General features: G+C 51.0%; 1 protein-coding gene across 1 annotated transcript in view; it reads right to left on the bottom strand.

The window, feature by feature from the left end:
- Positions 1 to 5,676: 5,676 nt before the first annotated feature.
- The window catches only part of LOC135362477 (proline-rich protein 36-like), an 81,680-nt gene continuing 64,631 nt past the window's right edge, over positions 5,677 to 22,725 (bottom strand). Inside the window, exons 9-10 of the mRNA XM_064577709.1 lie at positions 6,309 to 7,434; positions 5,677 to 5,818 (exon numbers count right to left, since the gene is read on the bottom strand). Coding sequence (XP_064433779.1) covers positions 5,677 to 5,818; positions 6,309 to 7,434 — 1,268 coding nt within the window. The remainder of the gene's footprint in view (positions 5,819 to 6,308; positions 7,435 to 22,725) is intronic.

The raw sequence follows: 22,725 nt of genomic DNA on the forward strand, positions 1-22,725 counted from the left end.
ACCACCATTCATGTTCCACAGGGTGTCAAAATGTCAAATGAGCACCTGCCCTACCCTAGGCCCGCCCTTCATTGTCACCTGACATTGGAGGGACCACGGGGCTTCCAGCTTAGGTCTGAGTCAGGGCAGAATAGGGGTGATCTGGCATGCAGAGCACTCACTGCACGCCCCGTCCCCAGTGAGGCTGCCACAAACCTGGGTGGGAGATGCCCTGGAGGGCCAGAGGAGATGGGGCTCACCTCCAGGGGGCACAGCCACTGGGGTGGACAGGTCTCTGTGGCAGCCCAGGTGTGCACGGAGAGGGGTGGCCCATGGAGAGCTCCTGGGCTTTGGGGACTTGCACCCAGTGTGGCGATCAGGGGGGGCTTCACGGAGGAGGAGCCATTTGAGATAGGTTGTCAGGGAAAAGGGATTTCACCGAGGACACAAGGGAAGGTAAGATTTACAAGGGCCCAGCAAAGCTAAATGTTCAAGGAGTGGGAAGAGCGAGGTGTTCCCAGGCCAGCTGACCCCTGTCTCTTTCCACCTGTAGCTCCGAGAAACACCGGTGCTACGACGTCATCCTGACGGCCTACAACATCATCGGCGAGAGCCCAGTAGCGCGCCCGTGGAGGTGTTCGTCGGCGAGGCCGGTAAGCTCCGGGTGCCCCTGCCTTCTGGGAGGCCTGGCCTGGCGCTCTCAGGGGCTGAGCAGCGTGCCCATGTTGATGAGCATGGTGCCTGTGCGAGGCTAGGAGGCTCCGGCGTGGGTCAGCGTGGGGAGGGGTGTCGGAAGCGCCGGCGGGCACCTGCGGGGAACACGGTGGCATCAGTGGTGTCAGCGGCGGCAGCAGTAGTGCTGGCCGTCAGTCGGAGTCAGCGTTCGGCAGCAGCGGAAGCTCCCGGCAGCAGAGGCAGCAGCCGTATGAGCAGCGGGTGGCGGCAGCGGTAGGTGCCGGGATAGTGGGCGTCGGTATGTGGCAGCGGGAGGCGGTGGAGGCAGGGGCGGCAGGAAGCGGTGAGGCACAGGCAGCTGGCGCCGCAGGCAGGCAAGAGCCGGCAAACGGCAGGCAGGCGGCAACAGGAAGCGGCCACAGCGGTTTCAGGTGGCGGTGGCAGTAAGCGGCGGAAGACAGCGGAGGCAGGCGGCGGGGGAAGGTGGCAGGATGAGGGAGGCTGCAGTGGCGGCCGGCAGTGCGGGCAGCCGGTTCCAGGTGCCAGCGGTAGGCAAGCGGAGGCGGCAGGTAGGAGGTAGCAGGTGCAGGCTGCAGTAAGCAGCGGCTGGCAGGCAGGCCACGGCAGGCAAGGGCCGCGGGTGGTGCCAGGATATAGCAGGGGGCGGCAGCAGGCAGTCGGCGGGGGCAGGCAGGCGGCAGACAGCAGCATTAGGCAGACGGCAGCTGTGGCAATTGGCAGGTGGCAGCGGTAGGCAGACGGTGCCGGCAGTGGTGGGGGTAGGCAGGCAGCGTTGGCATGCATCCTCGGGGTTAGGTAGCTGGGCCCGGTGAGCCAGGCTGCGGCAGCAGACGGCGGTGGCAGGCGGCGGCAGGATGCGGAGGCAGGCAGGCGGCCACGGATGCCGGCGGGCAGCAGGCGGCGGGTGCACGCAAGAGCGGTGGTTGGAGAAGGCAGGTGGCGGCGGCAGGCAGAGGTAAGCGGCAGCAGGGGGCGGCAGTGGCAGACGGCAGTGGTAGTACTGACTGGTGGCGGCAGCAGGCAGGCGGTGGCAGGTGGCGGTGGCAGCACTGGTGGGCAGTGGCGGCAGGCAGCGGCAGGCAGGCGGTGGCAGTCGGTGGCAGGCGGCAGCGGGCAGCAGGAGAGGTGGCAGCGGTGACAGCACCAGCGGGTGGCGTCTGCGGCTGCAGCGGCTGCAGGGGCGGCAAGGGCTGCAGGGGCGCCAGCTTTGGGCAGCCCAGGGTCATTGGGCGGCAGTGTGTGGCAGCCTCAGCAGCAGGTGCCATTGGCTTCAGCGGGAGTCACCGGCGGGGGAGGCAGGCGCCGCAATAGGGGCGGGGTCAGCAGCAGGCGGGTCAGCGGCGGCAGCGTGGGTCAGCGTGGGGAGGGGCGCCGGAGGTGCCGGCGGGCATAGTCGGGTTACGCGGCTGCGTCGGCAGCGTCGGCGGCGTCAGCAGTAGTGCTGGCGTCAGTCGCCTTCAGCGTTGGGCAGCAGCGGAAGCTCCGGGCAGCAGAGGCAGCAGCAGGAGTATCAGCAGCGGGCGGCGGCAGCGGTAGGTGCCGGGTTAGTGGGGCCAGTATGTGGCAGCGGGAGGCGGTGGAGGCAGTGGAGGCAGGGCGCGGCAGTAAGCGGTGGGGGCAGGGAGGCAGGTAGCGGCAGGCAAGTGTAGTGGGCGGCGGCGGTAGGCGATTGCAGGCGGCGGGAGGAAGAGTTGGCAGGCTGTGGTAAGCAACGGCAAGCAGGCAGGCGGCCGCGGCAGGCACGCAAGGGCGGTGGGTGGCAGAAGGCAGGTAGCGGCGGCAGGCAGAGGTAAGCGGCAGCAGGGGCCGGCAGTGGCAGACAGCAGTGGTAGTACTGACTGGTGGCGGCAGCAGGCAGGCGGTGGCAGGCGGCGGTGGCAGCAGTGGTGGACAGTGGATGCAGGCAGCGGCAGGCAGGCGGTGGCAGGCGGTGGCAGGCGGCAGCGGGCAGCAGCAGAGGTGGCAGCGGTGGCAGCACCAGCGGGTGGAGTCTGCGGCTGCATCGGCTGCAGGGGCGGCAAGGGCTGCAGGGGCGCTAGCTTTGGGCAGCCCCGGGTCATTGGGCGGCGGTGTGTGGTAGCCTCAGCAGCAGGTGCCATTGGCTTCAGCCGGAGTCACCGGCGGGGGAAGCAGGCGCCGCGATAGGGGCGGGGTCAGCAGTAGGCGGGTCAGCGGCGGCAGCGTGAGTCAGCGTGGGGAGGGGCGCCGGAAGCGCCGCGGGCATCTGCGGGTTACGAGGTGGCGTCAGTGGCGTCAGTGGCGTCAGCGGCGTCAGCGGCGGCAGCAGTAGCGCTGGCGTCAGTCGGCTTCAGCTTTGTGCAGCAGCGGAAGCTCCAGGCAGCAGAGGCAGCAGCAGGCGTATCAGCAGCGGTCGGCGGCAGCGGTAGGTGCCGGGTTAGTGGGGTCAGTATGTGGCAGCGGGAGGCGGTGGAGGCAGTGGTGGCAGGGGGCGGACGTAAGCGGTGGGGGCAGGGAGGCAGGTAGCGGCAGGGAAGTGTGGTGGGCAGCGGCAGGCAGGGTTGGCAGACAGGCGCCGGCGGTAGGCGATTGCAGGCGGCGGCAGGATGCGGTGGCAGGCTGTGGTAAGCAACAGCAGGCAGGCAGGCGGCCGCGGCAGGCAGGCAAGGGCGGCGGGCGGTGGAAGGAGGTAGCAGGCAGCGGCGTCGGCAGGGGGCGGGGGCAGGCAGGCTGCGGCAGGCAGGTGGCAGACAGTTGCAGGCAGGCTGCAGCACTGGGGGTACGCAGTAGCCGCAGATGGCAACAGGCAGTGGCGGCAGGAAGCGGCGGCGGGCAGGTGGTGGGGGCAGGTGGCGGCGGCTTGCAGGCCACGGCTAGAGGCAGGCAGGGGGCCGCGGAGGCAAGAGGTAGCAGGCGGCGGTGGCGGCAGGGGGCGGGGGCAGGCAGGCTGCGGCAGGCAGGTGGCAGACAGTTGCAGGCAGGCTGCAGCACTGGGGGTACGCAATAGCCGCAGGTGGCAACAGGCAGTGGCGGCAGGAAGCGGCGGCGGGCAGGTGGTGGGGGCAGGTAGTGGCGGCCGGCAGACCCCGGCTAGGGGCAAGCTGGGGGCGGCGGCGGCAAGAGGTGGCAGACGGGGGCAGGCAGTGGTAACCCGCGGGAGGAAGCGGCGGCAGGCGGCAGGCCAGGCAACAGCGTTAGGTAGGCGGCAGCGGTAGGCATGTGTTGGCGGTGGGCTGCCGTGGCGGGTAGTGGTAAGTGGCAGCAGGCGGGGGTAGGCGGCGGTGGTAGGTAAGCAGCAGCAGGCCGTGGCGGGCTGCAGGGTGCAGGGGCCAGGCAGGAAGCGGCGGCTGACAGTCGCAGCCGGCTGTAAGCGGTGGCAGAAAGCGGCGGCAGGTGGCAGGGGCAGGTGGCAGGGGGAGGCGGGCTGCAGCGGCGGCAGGCAGTGAGGGCAGCAGACGGCAGCGGCAGGCGGTGGGGGCAAGCGGGCTGCAGGGGGCAGCGGCAGCAGGTGGCGGCGGTAGGCAGGCAATGTTGGCAGGCATCGTCGAGGTTCGGCAGCGGAGGCTGGTGGCAGTAGCCGCAGATGGCAACAGGCGGTGGTGGCAGGAAGCAGTGGCAGGCGGGTGGCGGGGACAAGTGGTGGCCGCAGGCAGCAGTGTTAGGAAGGCGGGAATTGCAGCTGTTGGGAGGCGGCAGTAGTAGGCATGCGGTGGTGGCAGGCTGCGGTGGCGGGCAGTGGTAAGCGGCAGCAGGCGGCGGTGGTAGGGAAGTGGCAGTGGGCTGTAGCGGGCAGCGGGCAGTCGGGGCAGACAGGCGGTGGCAGGCAACGTCGGCAGCGGGCTGCAAGCGGCCGCGGTAGGCAGGTGGTGGTGGTGGTGGCGGCAGGTGGCGGCGGTAGGCAGCGGTAAGCGGCGGCAGGGGGTGCGGGCAGGCAGGCGGAGGCACGGGGACACAGGCAAGGACGGCGGGCGGCGGCAGGCAGGGTTGGCAGACAGGCGGTGGTGGTAGGTAGTAGCAGGCAGCCCCGGCAGGAAGCGAAGGCAGGCGGCAGTGGCAGCAGGCGGCAGCGCGGGCAGGCTGTGGTAAGCCGTGGCTGGCAGTCAGGCAGCCACAAGCAAGGGAGGCGGGCGGTGCAAGGAGGTAGCAGGCGGCGGCGGCAGGAAGCGGTGGGACGCAGGCAGCTGGGGCGGCAGGCAGGAAGCCCCGGCATGCGTCAGGCAGGCGGCAACAGGAAGCGGCGGTAGCGGTGTCAGGCGGCAGTGGCAGGAAGCGGCGGCAGACAGAGGAGGCAGGTGGCGGGCGAAGGTGGCAGGAGGAGGCAGGCTGCAGCGGAGGCAGGCAGTGGGGGCAGTGGGCTGCAGGCGCCAGCGGTAGGCAGTGGCGGTAGGTAAGAGGTAGCAGGTGCAGGCTGCAGTAAGCAGCGGCTGGCAGGCAGGCCATGGCAGGTAAGGGCCGCGGGTGGTGTAAGGATATAGCAGGCGGCGGCGGCAGGCAGGCGGCGGGGGCAGGCAGGTGGCAGACAGCAGCATTAGGCAGGCGGCAGCAGTAGGCCGGCGGTGCCGGCAGCGGTTGGCGTAGGCAGGCAGCGTTGGCATGCATTCTCGGGGTTAGGTAGCTGGGCCCGGTGGAGCCAGGCTGCGGCAGCAGACGGCGGCGGCAGGCAGGCGGTCACGGATGCCGGCGGGCAGCAGGCTGCAGGCGCAGGCAAGGGCGGTGGGTGGCAGAAGGCAGGTGGCGGCGGCAGGCAGAGGTAAGCGGCAGCAGGGGCCGGCAGTGGCATACGGCAGTGGTAGTACTGACTGGTGGCGGCAGCAGGCAGGCGGTGGCAGGCGGCGGTTGCAGCACTGGTGGGCAGTGGCGGCAGGCAGCGGCAGGCAGGCGGTGGCAGGCGGTGGCAGGCGGCAGCGGGCAGCATCAGAGGGGGCAGCTGTGGCAGCACCAGCGGGTGAAGTCTGCGGCTGCATCGGCTGCAGGGGCGGCAAGGGCTGCAGGGGCGCTAGCTTTGGGCAGCCCCGGGTCATTGGGCGGCGGTGTGTGAAAGCCTCAGCAGCAGGTGCCATTGGCTTCAGCCGGAGTCACCGACGGGGGAGGCAGGCGCCGCGATAGGGGCGGGGTCAGCAGCAGGCGGGTAGCGGCGGCAGAGTGAGTCAGCGTGGGGAGGGGCGCCGGAAGCGCCGGCGGGCATCTGTGAGTTACGCGGCGGCGTCAGCGGCGTCAGCAGTACTGTTGGCGTCAGTCGGCTTCCGCGTTGGGCAGCAGCGGAAGCTCCGGGCAGCAGAGGCAGCAGCAGGAGTATCAGCAGCGGGCGGCGGCAGAGGTAGGTGCCGGGTTAGTGGGGTCAGTATGTGGCAGCGGGAGGCGGTGGAGGCAGTGGAGGCAGGGGGCGGCAGTAAGCGGTGGGGGCAGGGAGGCAGGTAGCGGCAGGCAAGGGTGGTGGGCGGCAGCAGGCAGGGTTGGCAGACAGGCGCCGGCGGTAGGCGATTGCAGGCGGCGGCAGGAAGCGGTGGCAGGCTGTGGTAAGCAACGGCAGGCAGGCAGGCGGCCGCGGCAAGCAGGCAAGGGCGGCGGGCGGTGGAAGGAGGTAGCAGGCGGCGGCGGCGGCAGGGGGCGGGGGCAGGCAGGCTGCGGCAGGCAGGTGACAGACAGTTGCAGGCAGGCTGCAGCACTGGGGGTACGCAGTAGCTGCAGGTGGCAACAGGTGGTGGCGGCAGGAAGCGGCGGCGGGCAGGTGGTGGGGGCAGGTGCCGGCGGCTTGCAGGCCACGGCCAGAGGCAGGCAGGGGGCCGCGGCGACAAGAGGTAGCAGGCGGCGGTGGCGGCAGGGGGCGGGGGCGGGCAGGCTGCGGCAGGCAGGTGGCAGACAGTTGCAGACAGGCTGCAGCACTGGGGGTACGCAGTAGCCGCAGGTGGCAACAGGCAGTGGCGACAGGCAGGGGCGGCGGGCAGGTGGTGGGGGCAGGTAGTGGCGGCCGGCAGGCCCCGGCTAGGGGCAGGCAGGCGGCGGCATCGGCAAGAGGTGGCAGACGGGGGCAGGCAGTGGTAAGCGGCGGGAGGAAGCGGCGGCAGGTGGCAGAGCCAGGCAGCAGCGTTCGGTAGACGGCAGCGATAGGCGTGTGGTGGCCGTGGGCTGGCGTGGCGGGTAATGGTACGTGGCAGCAGGCGGTGGTAGGCGGCGGTGGTAGGTAAGAAGCAGCAGGCCGTGGCGGGCTGCAGGCCCCAGGGCCCAGGCAGGAAGCGGCGGCTGATAATCGCAGCCAGTCATAAGCGGTGGCAGAAAGCGGCGGCAGGTGGGGGCAGGTGGCAGGGGGAGGCGGGCCACAGTGGGGGCAGGCAGTTTGGGAAGTAGGCGGCAGTGGCCGCAGGCAGCGGAGGCAAGCGGGCTGCAGGGAGCAGCGGCAGCAGTTGGCGGCGGTAGGTTGGCAGCGTTGGCAGGCACCGTCGAGTTTAGGCAGCGGAGGCTGGTGGCAGCAGAGGAGGTGGCAGGTGGCGGGCTGCAGGTGGCGGCGGTAGAGAGCGGTAAATGGCAGCAGGGGGTGCGGGCAGGCAGGCGGAGGCAAGGGGATGCAGGCAAGGGTGGCAGGCGGCAGTGGAAGGAAGCGGTGGCGGGCAGGTAGCTGGGGCGGTAGGCAGCGGTAACTGGCAGCAGCTGGCGGGGGCAGCGGCCCGGTGGTGGTATGGGCAGGGTCAGCGCTGGGCAGCCAGCGCCAGCAAGCAGCAGGCGGCAGAGGGCGGCAGCGTGGGCCAGCCATGTCGGCGGTCAGCAGCAGCGTCTGCGATGGGCAGCGGGTGTCAGTGGCGGAAGCTGGGGGCAGTGGCGGTAGCTGGGGGCTGTGGCGGTATGGCTGGGAGCAGAGAGAGCCAGGGGCAGCGGTGTCCTTGGAACCCTAGCATGCTGCGGTTCCGAGGAAGAGGTGCCCCTCAGCCTGGTATCTGCAGGGCACACAGGGGGCCACCCAGGACCCAGAGGCTGAGCCTGAGGCGGCGTGCCAAGTCCTGCTTCCTCCCATTGGGGAGGCCAGTTGAGTTCGGCCTCTGCCCTGGGCCTGAGCTTCAGTCTCTCCATCTGTAAAGTGGGCAGAACAGCAAAACCTTAGGGTTATGGTGCAGATTTGACGTAGGTAATGGGTTTCCTCTAGACTGGTTCAGAGTACAGGTTGTCATTCCTCTTATTCCACTTCCAGCTGTGTGACTTTGAGCAAGATAGGTAATCACCAGGCCTCAGAATTCTCATCTGAGAGATGGGTCTGCAAAGAGGACCTATATAGGCTTGTTTTGGGGATTTAGTGAAGTAGTACACAGAACCCATTTCCAAAATCAATGTAAATCATGGTTCCTGGCTCGAGATAAGTGCAGTACGAGTCTTTGGGATGAATATCACAGAAGTATTAGTTATTGTTATTGCTAGCACCGGGGAAGGAACACCGTGATTGCCATCCTCATGATTATCATCGTGAGTTAATTGAGGAGCTGCTCTGTGCCTGGCGCTGGCTAAGCATTCTACACCCTTTATCAGTTTGCACTTCTCCATGGGCTAGGATCCTGATAGGCCTCTGAGTCTTAGAGACGCAGATAATGCTTGGAACCAGATTTCAATCCCTTGTCTTTGCAGCTCCAAAACCTGTGCTTCCAACCTCTCCATGATTGGGGCGTATCCGAAACCCTCATGCCTCTCTGCTTGACTCTGCACCTTACAGCTTAGAATAGGGCCTAACACAGGGGAATACAGAGGGATAAGTATTCTCTATTTCTGTTACCGTCGTAGTCTTTATTCCCTCGCAGTGCTTTATGGGCACAGATGTAACGGCGTTGGTTAGTGATTCAGATCAAGAGCTGACAGACCATCCCAACTGAGAGAAATGAGACCCATTTTATGTGCTCCTCTCCCCCTAGAATGACGGTCAAGAGACAGTGATGACTCAGAGGTTGCCAGTGAGTTAAAGAAGTTGGCTGCCCAGCCGCAAGAGCCTGAGTAGACAGCAGCGGCGACCTTTGGTAGCATCTCAAAAGACACCTACACGATGGAACATGCCCAGGGATTTGGAAAACCGGTAAGGCACTTTCCATACACCCTGCCTTGTTCTTCCTCAACTTCTTCAGTATCTCCCAGGAACTCCCTGCTTCTTCCTGTCATTTGAATATAGTGACCTTTTTTTTTTTCTTTAAAGATTTTATTTATTTATTTGAGACAGAGAGAATGAGAGACAGAGAGCATGAGAGGGAGGAGGGTCAGAGGGAGAAGCAGACTCCGTGCCCAGCAGGGAGTCCGATGCGGGACTCGATCCCGGGACTCCAGGATCATGACCTGAGCCGAAGGCAGTCCCTTAACCAACTGAGCCACCCAGGCGCCCCTGAATATAATGACCTTTACTTCTTCCTTTCCAATTTGGATGTATTTTATTTCTTTATTTTTCTTGTGTAATTGCTCTGGCTGGGATTTCCAGTAGTATAATTGACCGTTGTCCATCGTCGTTTTGAATTGTGTGGTCCACTTAATACATTTTTTATTCAGTAAATACAGGCATTGCTTGTAAAGGTATTGTCCTTTTGAATTTTTTTTTCTTTTAAAATGATTATTTATATTCTCCTTACTTAACATACAGTGCAATATTGGTTTCAGGAGAATTCCGTGATTCATGACTTGCTTACAACCCCTACTACTCATCATAACAGTGCCCTCCTTAATCCCATCACCCAGCTAGACCATCCCCCAAACACCTCCCCTCTGTCAAATCTCTGTTTTCCAGCATCAAGAGTTTCTTACAGTTTGTTTCCCTCTCTGTTCTTTGTATTCCCCCTCCCATTTGTTGATCTGTTTTGTTTCTTAAATCCTTAGGAGTGAAATCACATGGTATTCGTCTTTCTCTGACTCACTTATTTTGCTTAGCATAATACACTCTAGCTTCATCAGGATTTTTTTTTTTAAAGAATTTATTTATTTCTTTTTCTTTTTTTTTAATTTTATTATGTTATGTTAGTCACCATACAATACATCATTACTTTTTGATGTAGTGAGCCACGGTCCATTGTTTTCGTATAACACCCAGTGCTCCATGCAGTACGTGCCCTCCTTAATACCCATCACTGGGCTCACCAATCCTCCCAACCCCCCTCTAAAACCCTGTGTGTTTCTCAGGTCCATAGTCTTTCATGGTTCATCTCTCATCCAATCCCCCCCCCCATTTTTCCCTTCCTTCTCCTAATGTCCTCCATGTTTTTCCTTACGTTCCACAAATTAGTGAAACCATGTGATAATTGACTTTCTCTGCTTGACTTACTTCACTTAGCATAATCTTCTCCAGTCCCATCCATGTTGATGTAAAAGGTGGGTATTCATCCTTTATGATGGCTGAGTAATATTCCAGTGTATATATGGACCACATCTTCTTTATCCATTCATCTGTTGAAGGGCATCTCGTCTCTTTCGACCGTTTGGCTATTGCGGACATTGCTGCTATGAACATTGGGGTGCAAATGGCCCTTCTTTTCACTACATCTGGGTCTTTGGGACAAATACCCAGTAGTGCAATTGCTGGGTCATAGGGTACCTCTATTTTTAAATTTTTGAGGAACCTCCACACTATTATTTTTTGACAGAGAGAGACACAGCAAGGGAGGGAACACAAGCAGGGGGAGTTGGAAAGGAAGAAGGAGGCTCCCCACAGTCTTTGGATCCAATGTGGGGCTCGATTCCAGGACCCTGGGATCATGACCTGAGCCGAAGGCAGACGCTTAATAACTGAGCCCCAAGCTCCATCAGGATTTTCTTAATCACACTCTTTTTCTCTAGCTTACTTTGTTGTAAGAATACAGTCTAAAATACATATAACATTCAAAATATGTTGAATCAAATCTTTGTGTTCCTGATAACTTTTGTGGTCAACAGTAGGATATTAGTAGTTCAGTTTTGGGTGACTCAAAAGTATTCTCAGATTTTCAACTGCACAGGGGTTGGCAACCCTAATCCCTGCATTGTTCAAGGGCCAACTGTATGTTGAATAGAAGTGGCGAGAGTGTGCATCCTTGTCTTGTTCCTGATCTTAGAGGAGAAGCTTTCGGCTTTCACTCTTGCATAGGACGTGGCTTCTCAGGTATGGCCTTTATTAGGTTGAGTTACATTCTCTGTATACTTGCTTTGTTGAGAGCTTTTATCAAAATGGGTGTTGCGTTTTGTCAGATGCTTTTTCTGCATTGGTGGAGAAGATCATAGGATTTTTACCCTTTGTTTTGTTAATGTGGCCTATTTCTTTGATTGATTTGTGGATGTTGAACCCCCCTTGCATCCCTGAAATAAATCTGACTTGTTCATACTTCTTCCTGTATTGTTGAATTTCGTTTGCTGTTATTTTGTTGAGGATTTTTATATCTATGTTCATCACAGATACGGGTCTGTAATTTTCTTTTCTTGTGGTATTTTGGTAGGGTTTGATAAGGGCAATGCTGGCCTCCTAAAAGGAGTTGAGAAGCATTCCTTCCTCTTGTATTTGTGGAAAAGTTTGAGAAGGATTGGTATTCATTTTTCTTTGAAAATTTGGTAGAATTCACCAGGAAACCATCTGGACTCCTGACTGTTGAGAGGTTTTTAATTACTCATTTTGTTTCCCTACTGGTAATTGGTCTGTTCAGAATTTGTGTCTTCATGATTCATTCGTGGAAGGTTGTGTGTTTCTTGGAATTTATCCTTTCCTTTTGGACGGTCAAACTTGTCGGGGTGTAATTGTTCACAGTAGTCTCTTATGAGCCTTTGTCTATGGTATCAATGGAAACATCTTTTTCATTTCTGATTATGTGTACTCATTCTTTTGTTTTTTACCTTGAGGCTAGCTGAAAATTTGTCAGCTTTTTTCTTTTCTTTCTTTCTTTTTTTTAAAGATTTTATTTATTTATTTGAGACAGCAAGAATGAGAGAGACAGAGAGCACATGAGAGGGCGGGAGGGTCAGAGGGAGAAGCAGGCTCCCTGCTGAGCAGGAAGCCCGATGCGGGACTCGATCCCGGGACTCCAGGATCATGACATGACCCGAAGGCAGTCACTTAACCAACTGAGCCACCCAGGCGCCCTCAGCTTTTTTCTTTTCAAAGAACCAGCTCTTTTGTTGATCTTTCTATTGCCTTCATAGTCTGTATTTGATTTATTTGTTTGAGATGTTACTTCCTTTCTTCTATTAAATTTGGGCTTCCGTGTTCTTTTTCTGGTTCCTTGAGGTGGAAAGTTAGGCCGCTTATTTGAGACGATTCTTGTTTCTTGATTTATGCCTGTATCACTATAAACTACCATCTTAGAACCACTGTTTTTTAATTTTTTTAAAAAATTTTTATTGTTATGTTAATCACCATACATCATTAGTTTTAGATGTAGTGTTCCATGATTCATTGTTTGTGCATAACACCCCGTGCTCCATTCAGAATGTGCCCTATTTAATACCCATCACCAGGCTAAACCATCCTCCCACCCCCCTCTCCTCTAGAACCCTCAGTTTGTTTTTCAGAGTCCATCATCTCTCATGGTTCATCTCCCCCTCCAATTTACCCCCCTTCATTCTTCCCCTCCTGATATCTTTTTCTTCTTTTTTTTTTTTTTTTGTTTCTTAACATATATTGAATTATTCGTTTCAGAGGTACAGATCTGAGATTCAACCGTCTTGCACAATTCCCAAGGTTTACCAGAGCACATACCCTCCCCAATGTCTATCCCCCAGTCATCCCATCCCACCCCCCACTCCAGCAACCCTCAGTTTGTTTCCTGAGATTAAGAATTCCTCATTATCAGTGAGGTCATTTGATACATGTCTTTCTCTGTTTGACTTATTTCGCTCAGCATAATGCCCTCCAATTCCATCCACCTCGTTGCTAATGGCAAGATCTCATTCCTTTTGATGGCTACATAATATTCCATTGTATATATATACCATTTCTTCCTTATCCATTTATCTGTCGATGGACATCTTGGCTCTATCCACAGTTTGGCTATTGTGGACATTGCTGCTATAAACATCGGGGTGCATGTACCCCTTCGGGTCCCTACATTTGTATCTTTGGGATAAATACCCAGCAGTGCAGTTGCTGGATCATATGATAGATCTATTTTCAACTTCTGGAGGAACCTCCATACTGTTTTCCAGAGTGGCTGCACCAGCTTGCATTTCCACCAACAGTGTAGGAGGGTTCCCCTTTCTCTGGATCCCTGCCAATATCTGTCCTTTCCTGACTTGTTAATTTTAGCCATTCTGACTGGTGTGAGGTGGTATCTCATTGAGGTTTTGATTTGGATTTCCCTGATGCCGAGCGATGTTGAGCACTTTTTCATGTGTCTGTTGGCCATTTGGATGTCTTCTTTGGAAAAATGTCTGTTCATGTCTTCTGCCCATTTCTTGATTGGATTCTTTGTTCTTTGGGTGTTGAGTTTGATAATTTTGGATACTAGCCCTTTATCTGATATGTCATTTGCAAATATCTTCTCCCGCTCTGTCGGTTGTCTTTTCGTTTTGTTGACTGTTTCTTTCGCTGTTCAAAAGCTTTCTATCTTGATGAAGACCCAATAGTTGATTTTTGCCCTCGCTTCCCTTGCCTTTGGCAATGTTTCTAGGAAGAAGTTGCTGAGGCTGAGGTCGAAGAGGTTGCTGCCTGTGTTCTCCTTTAGGATTTGGATGGACTCCTGTCTCTCATTGAGGTCTTTCAACCATTTGGAGTCTATTTTTGTGTGTGGTGTAAGGAAATGGTCCAATTTCATTCTTCTGCATGTGGCTGTCCAATTTTCCCAACACCATTTGTTGAAGAGACTGTCTTTTTGCCATTGGACATTCTTTCCTGCTTTGTCAAAGATGAGTTGACCATAGAGTTGAGGGTCTACTTCTGGGCTCTCTATTATGTTCCATTGATTGATGTGTCTGTTTTTGTGCCAGTACCATACTGTCTTGATGATGACAGCTTTGTAATAGAGCTGGAAGTCCGGAATTGTGATGCCGCCAGCTTTGCTTTTCTTTTTCAACATTCCTCTGGCTATTCGGGGTCTTTTCTGGTTCCATACAAATTTTAGGATGATTTGTTCCATTTCTTTGAGAAAAGTGGATGGTATTTTGGTGGGGATTGCATTGAATGTGTAGATTGCTCTAGGTAGCATTGACATCTTTACAATATTTGTTCTTCCAATCCATGAGCATGGAACGTTTTTCCATTTCTTTGTGTCTTCCTCAATTCCTTTCATGAGTATTTTATAGTTTTCTGAGTACAGATCCTTTGTCTCTTTGGTTAGATTTCTTCCTAGGTATCTTATGGTTTTGGGTGCATTTGTAAATGGGCTTGACTCCTTCATTTCTCTTTCTTCTGTCTTGTTGGTGTATAGGAATGCCACTGACTTCTGTGCATTGATTTTATATCCTGCGACTTAACTGAATTCCTGTATGAGTTCTAGCAGTTTTGGGGTGGAGTCTTTTGGGTTTTCCACATAAGGTATCATATCATCTGCAAAGAGTGAGAGTTTGACTTCTTCTTTGCCGATTTGGATGCCTTTGATTTCTTTTCGTTGTCTGATTGCTGTGTCTAGGACTTCGAATACTATGTTGAATAGCAGTCGTAGTAGTGGATATCGCTGCCGCGTTCCTGACCTTAGGGAGAAAGCTCTCAGTTTTTCCCCATTGAGAATGATATTCGCTTTAGGTTTTTCATAGATGGCTTTTATGATACTGAAGTATGTACCCTCTATCCCTATACTCTGAAGAGTTTTGATCAAGAAAGGATGCTGTACTTTGTCAAATGCTTTTTCTGCATCTATTGAGAAGATCAAATGATTCTTGTTCTTTCTTTTGTTAATGTATTGTATCACGTTGATTGATTTGTGGATGGTGAACCAACCTTGCAGCCCAGGGATAAATCCCACTTGGTTGTGGTGAATAATCCTTTGAATGTACTGTTGGATCCTATTGGCTAGTAGTTTGGTGAGAATTTTTGCATCCTTGTTCATCAGGGATATTGGTCTGTAATTCTCCTTTTTGATGGGGTCTTTGTCTGGTTTTGGGATCAAGGTAATGGTGGCCTCATATAATGAGTTTGGAAGTTTTCCTTCCATTTCTATTTTTTGGAACAGTTTCAGAAGAATAGGTATTAATTCTTCTGGAAATGTTTGGTAGAGTTCCCGTGGGAAGCCATCTGGCCCTGGGCTTTTGTTTGTGGGGAGATTTTGATGACTGCTTCAATTTCCTTAGTGGTTATAGGTCTGTTCAGGTTTTCTATTTCATCCTGGTTCAGTTTTGGTAGTTGATACATCTCTAGGAATGCATCCATCTCTTCCAGGTTATCTAATTTGCTGCCATAGAGTTGCTCATGATATGTTCTTATACTTGTTTGTATTTCTTTGGTGTTGGTTGTGATATCTCCCCTTTCATTCATGATTTTATTTATTTGGGTCATTTCTCTTTTCTTTTTGATAAGTCTGGCCAGGGGTTTATCAATTTTGTTAATTCTTTCAAAGAACCAGCTCCTAGTTTCGTTGATCTTTTCTACTGTTCTTTTAGTTTCTATTTCATTGATTTCTGCTCTGATCTTTATTATGTCTCTTCTCTTGCTGGGCTTAGGTTTTATTTGCTGTTCTTTCTCCAGCTCCTTTAGGTGTAGGGTTAGGTTGTGTATTTGAGACCTTTCTTGTTTCTTTTTTTTTTATTAAGATTTTATTTATTTATTTGAGACAGAGAGAATGAGAGAGACAGTGAGCACATGAGAGGGCGCGAGGGTCAGAGGGAGAAGCAGGCTCCCTGCTGAGCAGGGAGCCCGATGCGGGACTCGATCCTGGGACTCCAGGATCATGACCTGAGCTGAAGGCAGTCGCTTAACCAACTGAGCCACTTTCTTGTTTCTTGAAAAAGGCTTGTATTGCTATGTAATTTCCTCTTAGGGCTGCCTTTGCTGCATCCCAATGATTTTGAATAGTTGTGTTTTCATTTTCATTGGTTTCCACGAATTTTTTAAAATCTTCTTTAATTTCCTGGTTGACCCACTCATTCTTTAGTAGGATGCTCTTTAGCTTCCATGTATTTGAGTTCTTTGCGACTTTCCTCTTGTGATTGAGTTCTAGTTTCAAAGCATTGTGGTCTGAAAATAGGCAGGGAATGATCCCAATCTTTTGGTACCGGTTGAGACCTGCTTTATGACCTAGGATGTGATCTATTCTGGAGAATGTTCCATGGGCACTAGAGAAGAATGTGTATTCCGTTGCTTTGGCATGGAATATTCTGAATATGTCTGTGAAGTCCCTTTTGTCCAGTGTGTCATTTAAAGGCTTTATTTCCTTGTTGGCTTTTGCTTAGATATTCTGTCCATTTTAGTGAGGGGGGTGTTAAAGTCCCCCACTATTATTGTATTGTTTTCGATGTGTTTCTTTGCTTTTGTTATTAATTGCCTTATATAATTGGCTGCTCCCATGTTAGGGGCATAGATATTTACAATTGTTAGATCTTCTTGTTGGATAGACCCTTTAAGTAGGATATAGTGTCCTTCCCTATTTCTTATTACAGTCTTTGGTTTAAAATCTAATTTGTCTGATATAAGGATTGCCACCCCAGCTTTCTTTTGGTGTCCATTAGTATGGTAAATGGTTTTCCACCCCCTCACTTTCAATCTGGGGGTGTCTTTGGGTCTAAAATGAGTCTCTTGCAGACACCATATCGATGGGTCTTGTTTTTTAATCCAATCTGATAGACTGTGTCTTTTGATTGGGGCATTGAGCCCATTTCCATTCAGGGTAACTATTGAAAGATAGGAATTTAGTGCCATTGTTATTGCCTGTAAGGTGACTGTTAGTGTATATTGTCTGTGTTCCTTTCTGGTCTATGGTGCTTTTAGGCTCTCTCTTTGCTTAGAGGACCCCTTTCAAGATTTCCTGTAGGGCTGGTTTTGTGTTTGCAAATTCCTTTAGTTTTTGTTTATCCTGGAAGCTTTTTCTCTCTCCTTCAATTTTCAATGACAGCCCAGCTGGATAGAGTATTCTTGGCTGCATATTTTTCTCATTTATTGCTCTGAATATATCCTGCCAGTCCTTTCTGGCCTGCCAGGTCTCTGTCGATAGGTCTGTTGCCAATCTAACGTTTCTGCCATTGTAGGTTACATATCTCTTCCCCCGAGCTGCTTTCAGGATTTTCTCTTTGTCTCTGAGACTCGTAAATTTTACTATTAGATGTTGGGTTGTAGACCTATTTTTATTGATTTTGAGAGGGGTTCTCTGTGCCTCCTGGATTTTGATGCCTGTTTCCTTCCTCAAATTAGGGAAGTTCTCTGGTGTAATTTGCTCCAGTATACCTTCTGCCCCTCTCTCTCTTTCTTCTTCTTCTGAGATCCCAATAATGCTAATGTTGTTTCGTCTTACGGTATCGCTTCTCTCGAATTCTGCCCTCGTGATCCAGTAGTAAATGAAACATTTAAAAACAAATATATTGAACTCCATGCCCAATGGGGCACTCAAAGTTGCAATCACAGGATCAAGAGTCCCAATGCTCCGCCGTCTAGGCCAGCCAAGTGCAGCATTCTTGGAACCCATTTTGCTGCATTCCATAAATTTTGCTATGTTGTATTCCATTTTCATTTGTCTCCAAGTATTTCTTGGTTTCTCTTGTGGTTTGCTCACAGACCCACTAGTTATTCAGTAGCATGTTGTTTAATCTGCATGTTTGTGAAATTCCAGTTTTCTTCTTGTAATTGATTTCTCATTCCATACCACTGTGGTTGGAAAAGATGCTTGATTTGATTTCAGTCATCATTTTGGAAAATTCTAGGCTTCTTGAATTTATGGACTTGTGTGGCATAACATATGGTCTAGCTTGGAGAATGTTCTATGTGCACTTGAGAGGAGTGTATCCCATGTGCTGCATTTGGACGGAGGCTTCTGTATGTATCTCTTAACTCCATCTAATTACCTAGTTGTCTGAGGCTGATGTTTCCTTATTGATCTTCTGTCTGGATGGTCTATCCATTGATACAAGTGAGGTGTGACAGTCCCCCACGGTATTGCTGCTGATTTCTCCTTTGAGGTGTGTTCATATATGCTCTACATATTTAGTTGCTCCTCTGTTGGGTGGGTAAATATTTACAAATGTTGCATCCTCTGTTTGGATTGATTCCTTTATCATTATGTAATTCCCTTCTTTGGCTCTTGTTACAATGTTTGGATTTTTTTTCTCCTTGGTTAGACTGAGAATCAGAAGATCATGCGTTACCTCTGCAGCCTTGAACAAAACATACCCCTTCTCTTAGTCTGTTTTTTTTTTTTCCTCTATAAAATAAAAGCAAAGTCTTCCCTGAGGACCATCTCATGACTCAAATAAGAGAATGTGTATAAAAGTGCTTTGTAAACTATAGATAACGCCCAAATATGAAAAGTTATACTGCTTTTGATTATACCACAGCCAAATGTTCAGGATAAGATTTTTTTTTTTTTTTCTTGACACATGTATTTACTTTAGGGAGAGAGAGCATGCACAGGCATGTATTCGAGAGGGGAGGGGCAGGGGCAGAGGGAGAGAGTGAATCCTCAGGCCGACTCCCTGCTGAGTGCAGAGTCCGATGTGGGGCTTTGTCCCAGGACCTTGAGATCATGACCTGAGCCAAAATCAAGAGTCAGCTGCTTAACTGACTGTGCCACCCAGGCACCCCCAGAATAAGATTTTAAAAAAATAATAATATTTATTGAGGGCTTACTGTTGTAGGAGTATTCTATGTGACCTCTATCTCATTTAATTCTAAAAACAATTTTTTCTTAAAGAAAATTAAAAACAAAAGCTATCCTAAAAGTAAATTTTCATATTATCCTCAGAGCTGGGGAAACACAGGCACAAGAGAGGTTAAGTAGGGGCACCTGGGTGGCTCATTTGGTTAAGCTTCTGCTTTTGGCTCAGGTCATAATCCCAGGGTCCTGAGATTGAGCCCGGTGTCGGGTTCCCTGCTCAGTGGGGAGTCTGCTTCTCCCTCTCTCTCTCCCCCTGCTTTTGCTCGCTCTCTGTATGTGTCTCTCTCACAGATAAATAAATAAAATAATAAAAAGAAGAAGTTAAGTGACTTGCTCAATGTCATAGTAAATATTAGAACCAGATACAGACCTGAGTGTGGGACTCTGAAGTCTGTGTTCTTTCTTTTTTAAGTTTACCAAATATATACATAACCCTCAAAATATTGTAGATTAAATTACTTTAGCCTTTCTCAAATCATTGCGCTTTGGATGATGCTATAATTTGGGTTACCTGGCTGGCGCGGTCAGTGTAGTATGAGACTCTTGATCTCACAGTTATGAGTTTGAGCCACATTGTGGGTTCAGCTTACTTACAATAGAAAGATGTTGTAATTGGGCTTGTTTTCTTTTTTCTTTTAACCTCTTCACCCATTTCTCCCACCTCCAACACCCTACCTCTGCCAATCACCCATTTGTTCTATCTAGGAGGTCAGTTTTTTGTTTTGGTTTTGTTTGAAGTTCCACAAGTAAGTGATGGATAGTGTTTGTCTGTTTCTGTCTGTCCTGTTTTACTTCACAGAATGCCTTAAAGGTCCATCCATTTGGCAGCTGGAAAGATTTCATTCTTTATTCTGGCTGAGTAGTATTCCATTGTGTTTACCTACGACAATTTCTTTATCCATTCATCCACTCATGGGCACTTAGGTTGTTTCTATATTTTCATTGTTGTAGATAATCCTGCAGTGAACACGGGTGCACATACCTGTTTCAGTTAGTGTGTTCAGTTTCCTCGGATAAATACTCTGAAGGGTAATTGCTGGACCATATGGTAGCTCTATTTTCAACTTTTTGAGGCACTCCCATACTATTTTCCAGAGTGGCTGCACCAGCTTGCATTCCCACCAACAGTTAATTTTCTTGTTTTTATTTTAAGTAAGAAACCAGTGGAGCAAATACACCAATGCCACTGAGATATGTCTTTGGGAAGCTAGGCCACACCCCTGGAGACCCACCAGTTTCTCTCAGTTGCTAGCAAAACTCGTGCAATGAGATGTATTGAGACAGTCTCAGTGGAAGAAACCATCATTTTTTCCCTCTGATAATGTAAGTTTTCAAACATTTAACAAAATATAATATTATTTTAAGTAGATCTCGACAGCCTTTCTCCCAGCTCATCTTACTCCGGATCATGTCCTTGTCACGTGTGGAAGGAAGTACCCCTAGAACCCCCCACGTCTGGAACAGTGCTTACAGATTCTGTATCCGGGAGTCTCCTCTTGTGAAATGCAAGCATTCCTTGATTGCCATTGCCACGTCATCAGTCCTCAGCTGTCCTGTTTGCTTAGTGTTTTCCAGGGACGAGGGGCTGAGGGTGGAGTCCTGAGGTTACAGGTTGCAGGGCTTGGCAAGTGGGAGGTGGAAGGGCACTCAGGCAACCGACGGAGGAAGGGAGCATCAGAGAGCCAACAGCAGTATCTGAGCAAAGGGGGACCTGAGGATTAGAGGCATCTTACAAAAAGGAAACAGGGACCCTGGAAAGAGTTGGGGAGGTGCTAAGAGCAAACTTTGTCTCTGTGTCTGTTCCCTGTCTGATCAGTGATTACCAGCGTGATCCCAGTTGCTGTTTCCAATGCCAAAGATAAAGAGAAGGGGCTTGGAGCTGGAATCGCCTATGTTGTTTGTTTAGATACAAGACAATAGTTCTCTGGAACACTGACCTTGTAAAGAACAGAATGTATTTGCTCTGCCTGCTCTGTATCTTCCAACAGGCCGCAGGCATCCAAGAATTCATCTCTTGTAATAAAATCAGCCCTTTCAACCACTCAGAAGACTTACGATAGGGATCACTACCCAGATTAATTTGCTACCAAATAAAGAATCAAATGCCAAGATAAACAAGAGAGAACAGGCAGCTGGTAGGGTGCCTCATCTTTTCTAAGCTGGTATCTGCTAAATTTTTAATGATTTTAAATTTGCTCATTATATTTCTACCAGAAGGTGGTTCTCTGAAGAGCCAGCCTCCTGTCAGGGTGCCTTGATGGCCCTCCACATTTCCCAAGGCAGCCTCCCAGGGCGGCTCTCCGCCTGGGTTGTACCCTTCACCCCTTGGGCAGTAAGTGGGGATGAACAGGATTGGTTGCATAATTTGAGGGGCCCAATGCAAAATGAAAATGCAGGCACATTGTTCAAAAAGTGTAAGACTTTCAAGATAGCAGGGATAAATCAAGTGTGGAGGCCTTTGAGCACATGCCCTGGGTGAGCACACAGGTGACATGCCCATGACGCTGAGACTATAGGTGTCAGTGGGGGAGGAGCAAATCTTTTCTCGCTGTTGATTTAGTCACTTGTCATGCCCAAGACTTAACGTTTATAATATGGAAGCTGGATAAATTCTTTAGTCCAGAACGCTGATTTAAGAGAAGTTGTGCATCCACTTCTGAATATTTACCCCAAAGACACAGATGTAGTGAATCGAAGGGCCATATGCACCCCATATGCAATGTTCATAGCAGCAATGTCCGCAATAGCCAAACTGTGGAAAGAGCCGAGATGCCCTTCAACAGACGAATGGATAAAGAAGATGTGGTCCTTATATACAATGGAATATTACTCAGCCATCAGAAAGGATGAATACCCAACTTTTGCATCAACATGGATGGGACTGGAGGAGATTATGCTAAGTCAAATAAGTCAAGAGGAGAAAGTCAATTATCATATGGTTTCACTTATTTGTGGAACATAAGGAATAGCATGGAGGACATTAGGAGAAGGAAGGGAAAATGGAAGGGGGGAAATCGGAGGGAGAGATGAACCATGAGAGACTATGGACTCTGAGAAACAAACGGAGGGTTTTAGAGGGGAGTGGGTGAGGGGATGGGTTAGCCCGGTGATGGGTATTAAGGAGGGCACGTACTGCATGGAGCACTGGGTGTTATACAAAAACAATGAGTCATGGATCACTACATCAAAAACTAAAGACGTAATGTACGGTGATTAACATAACATAATAAAATTTAAAAAAAGTTTGAAGTATTATGAGAATAACCAAAATGTGACACAGAGACAGGAAGTAAGCAATTGCTATTGGGAAAATGGCACCAATAGATTTTCTCCATACAGTTTTGCCACAAACCTTCAATTTGTAAAAAGCACATTATCTGTGAAGTACAATAAAACAAAGTGCAATTAAAAAAAAAAAAAAAAAAAAAAAAAAAAAAAAAAAAAACTAGGGTGCCTGGGTGGCTCAGTTGGTTAAGCGACTGCCTTCAGCTCAGGTCATGATCCCACGGTCCTAGGATCGAGTCCCGCATCGGGCTCCCTACTCTGCAGGGAGCCTCCTTCTCCCTCTCCCACCCCCCCTGCTTGTGTTCCCTCTCTCGCTGTGTCTCTCTCTGTCAAATAAATAAATAAAATCTTAAAAAAAAAAAAAAAACTAATGATGTATTGTATGGTGACTAACATAACATAATAAAATTAAATTAAATTTAAAAAAAAAGAAAAGTTGTGCGTCCAGAAGGAAAAGGTCTATTTGCAGAGGCTTCACCTCGTTTTTTTCTTTTTTTTTTTTTTCATCTTCAAGATGATTTGAATTACTTTAAAACTACTTTATAACTATCCCTGGGGACTCTCTCTTTGAGAAGGTTTTTTTTTTTTTTCTTCCTTTAGATTCCATCTAGCTCTACATATTTATGTTCATAACATGAATTATTTGGGTAATAGCCTCATGCATTCCTGTGATATTTCAGGGCCCTCATTTGTGTTTGGCCCCCATTTGTTGGCTTTAAGATTCTGTCAGCATGAAGAAATCACCCCTGTGGACAGTATTTAATTTTTAATGCTGTGCTTCTCAAGCTGGGGTCTGTCCGCTGAGGTGTTCTTGGCTGCCTTAACTTTCAAGTTAGGAAAACACTGCTTGAGGCTCCAGTCAAATTCTAACCCAAAGGTTTTGAAGCCTTAATGATTAATGAGGTCTATACCCTTTCTAATGACCATATGCAAATCAAATGTTTAAGAGAATAGTTGAAGAAAAGGGGAAAATGACAATCTTCATTCAGATAAGATTGGGCCTATTGGTTAAAAAAAAATATGGGTAACTACTTATTGAAGAAGAGTAATGTTGCCAGCAAAAATAATCATCTTGAGTGTTTATTGCATGATAAAAACTTTT

This window comes from Mirounga angustirostris, unplaced genomic scaffold (genome assembly GCF_029215605.1).
Source record: "Mirounga angustirostris isolate CCGP_5_RB_7025 unplaced genomic scaffold, mMirAng1.0.hap1 SCAF_14, whole genome shotgun sequence".
Taxonomy (NCBI): domain Eukaryota; kingdom Metazoa; phylum Chordata; class Mammalia; order Carnivora; family Phocidae; genus Mirounga; species Mirounga angustirostris.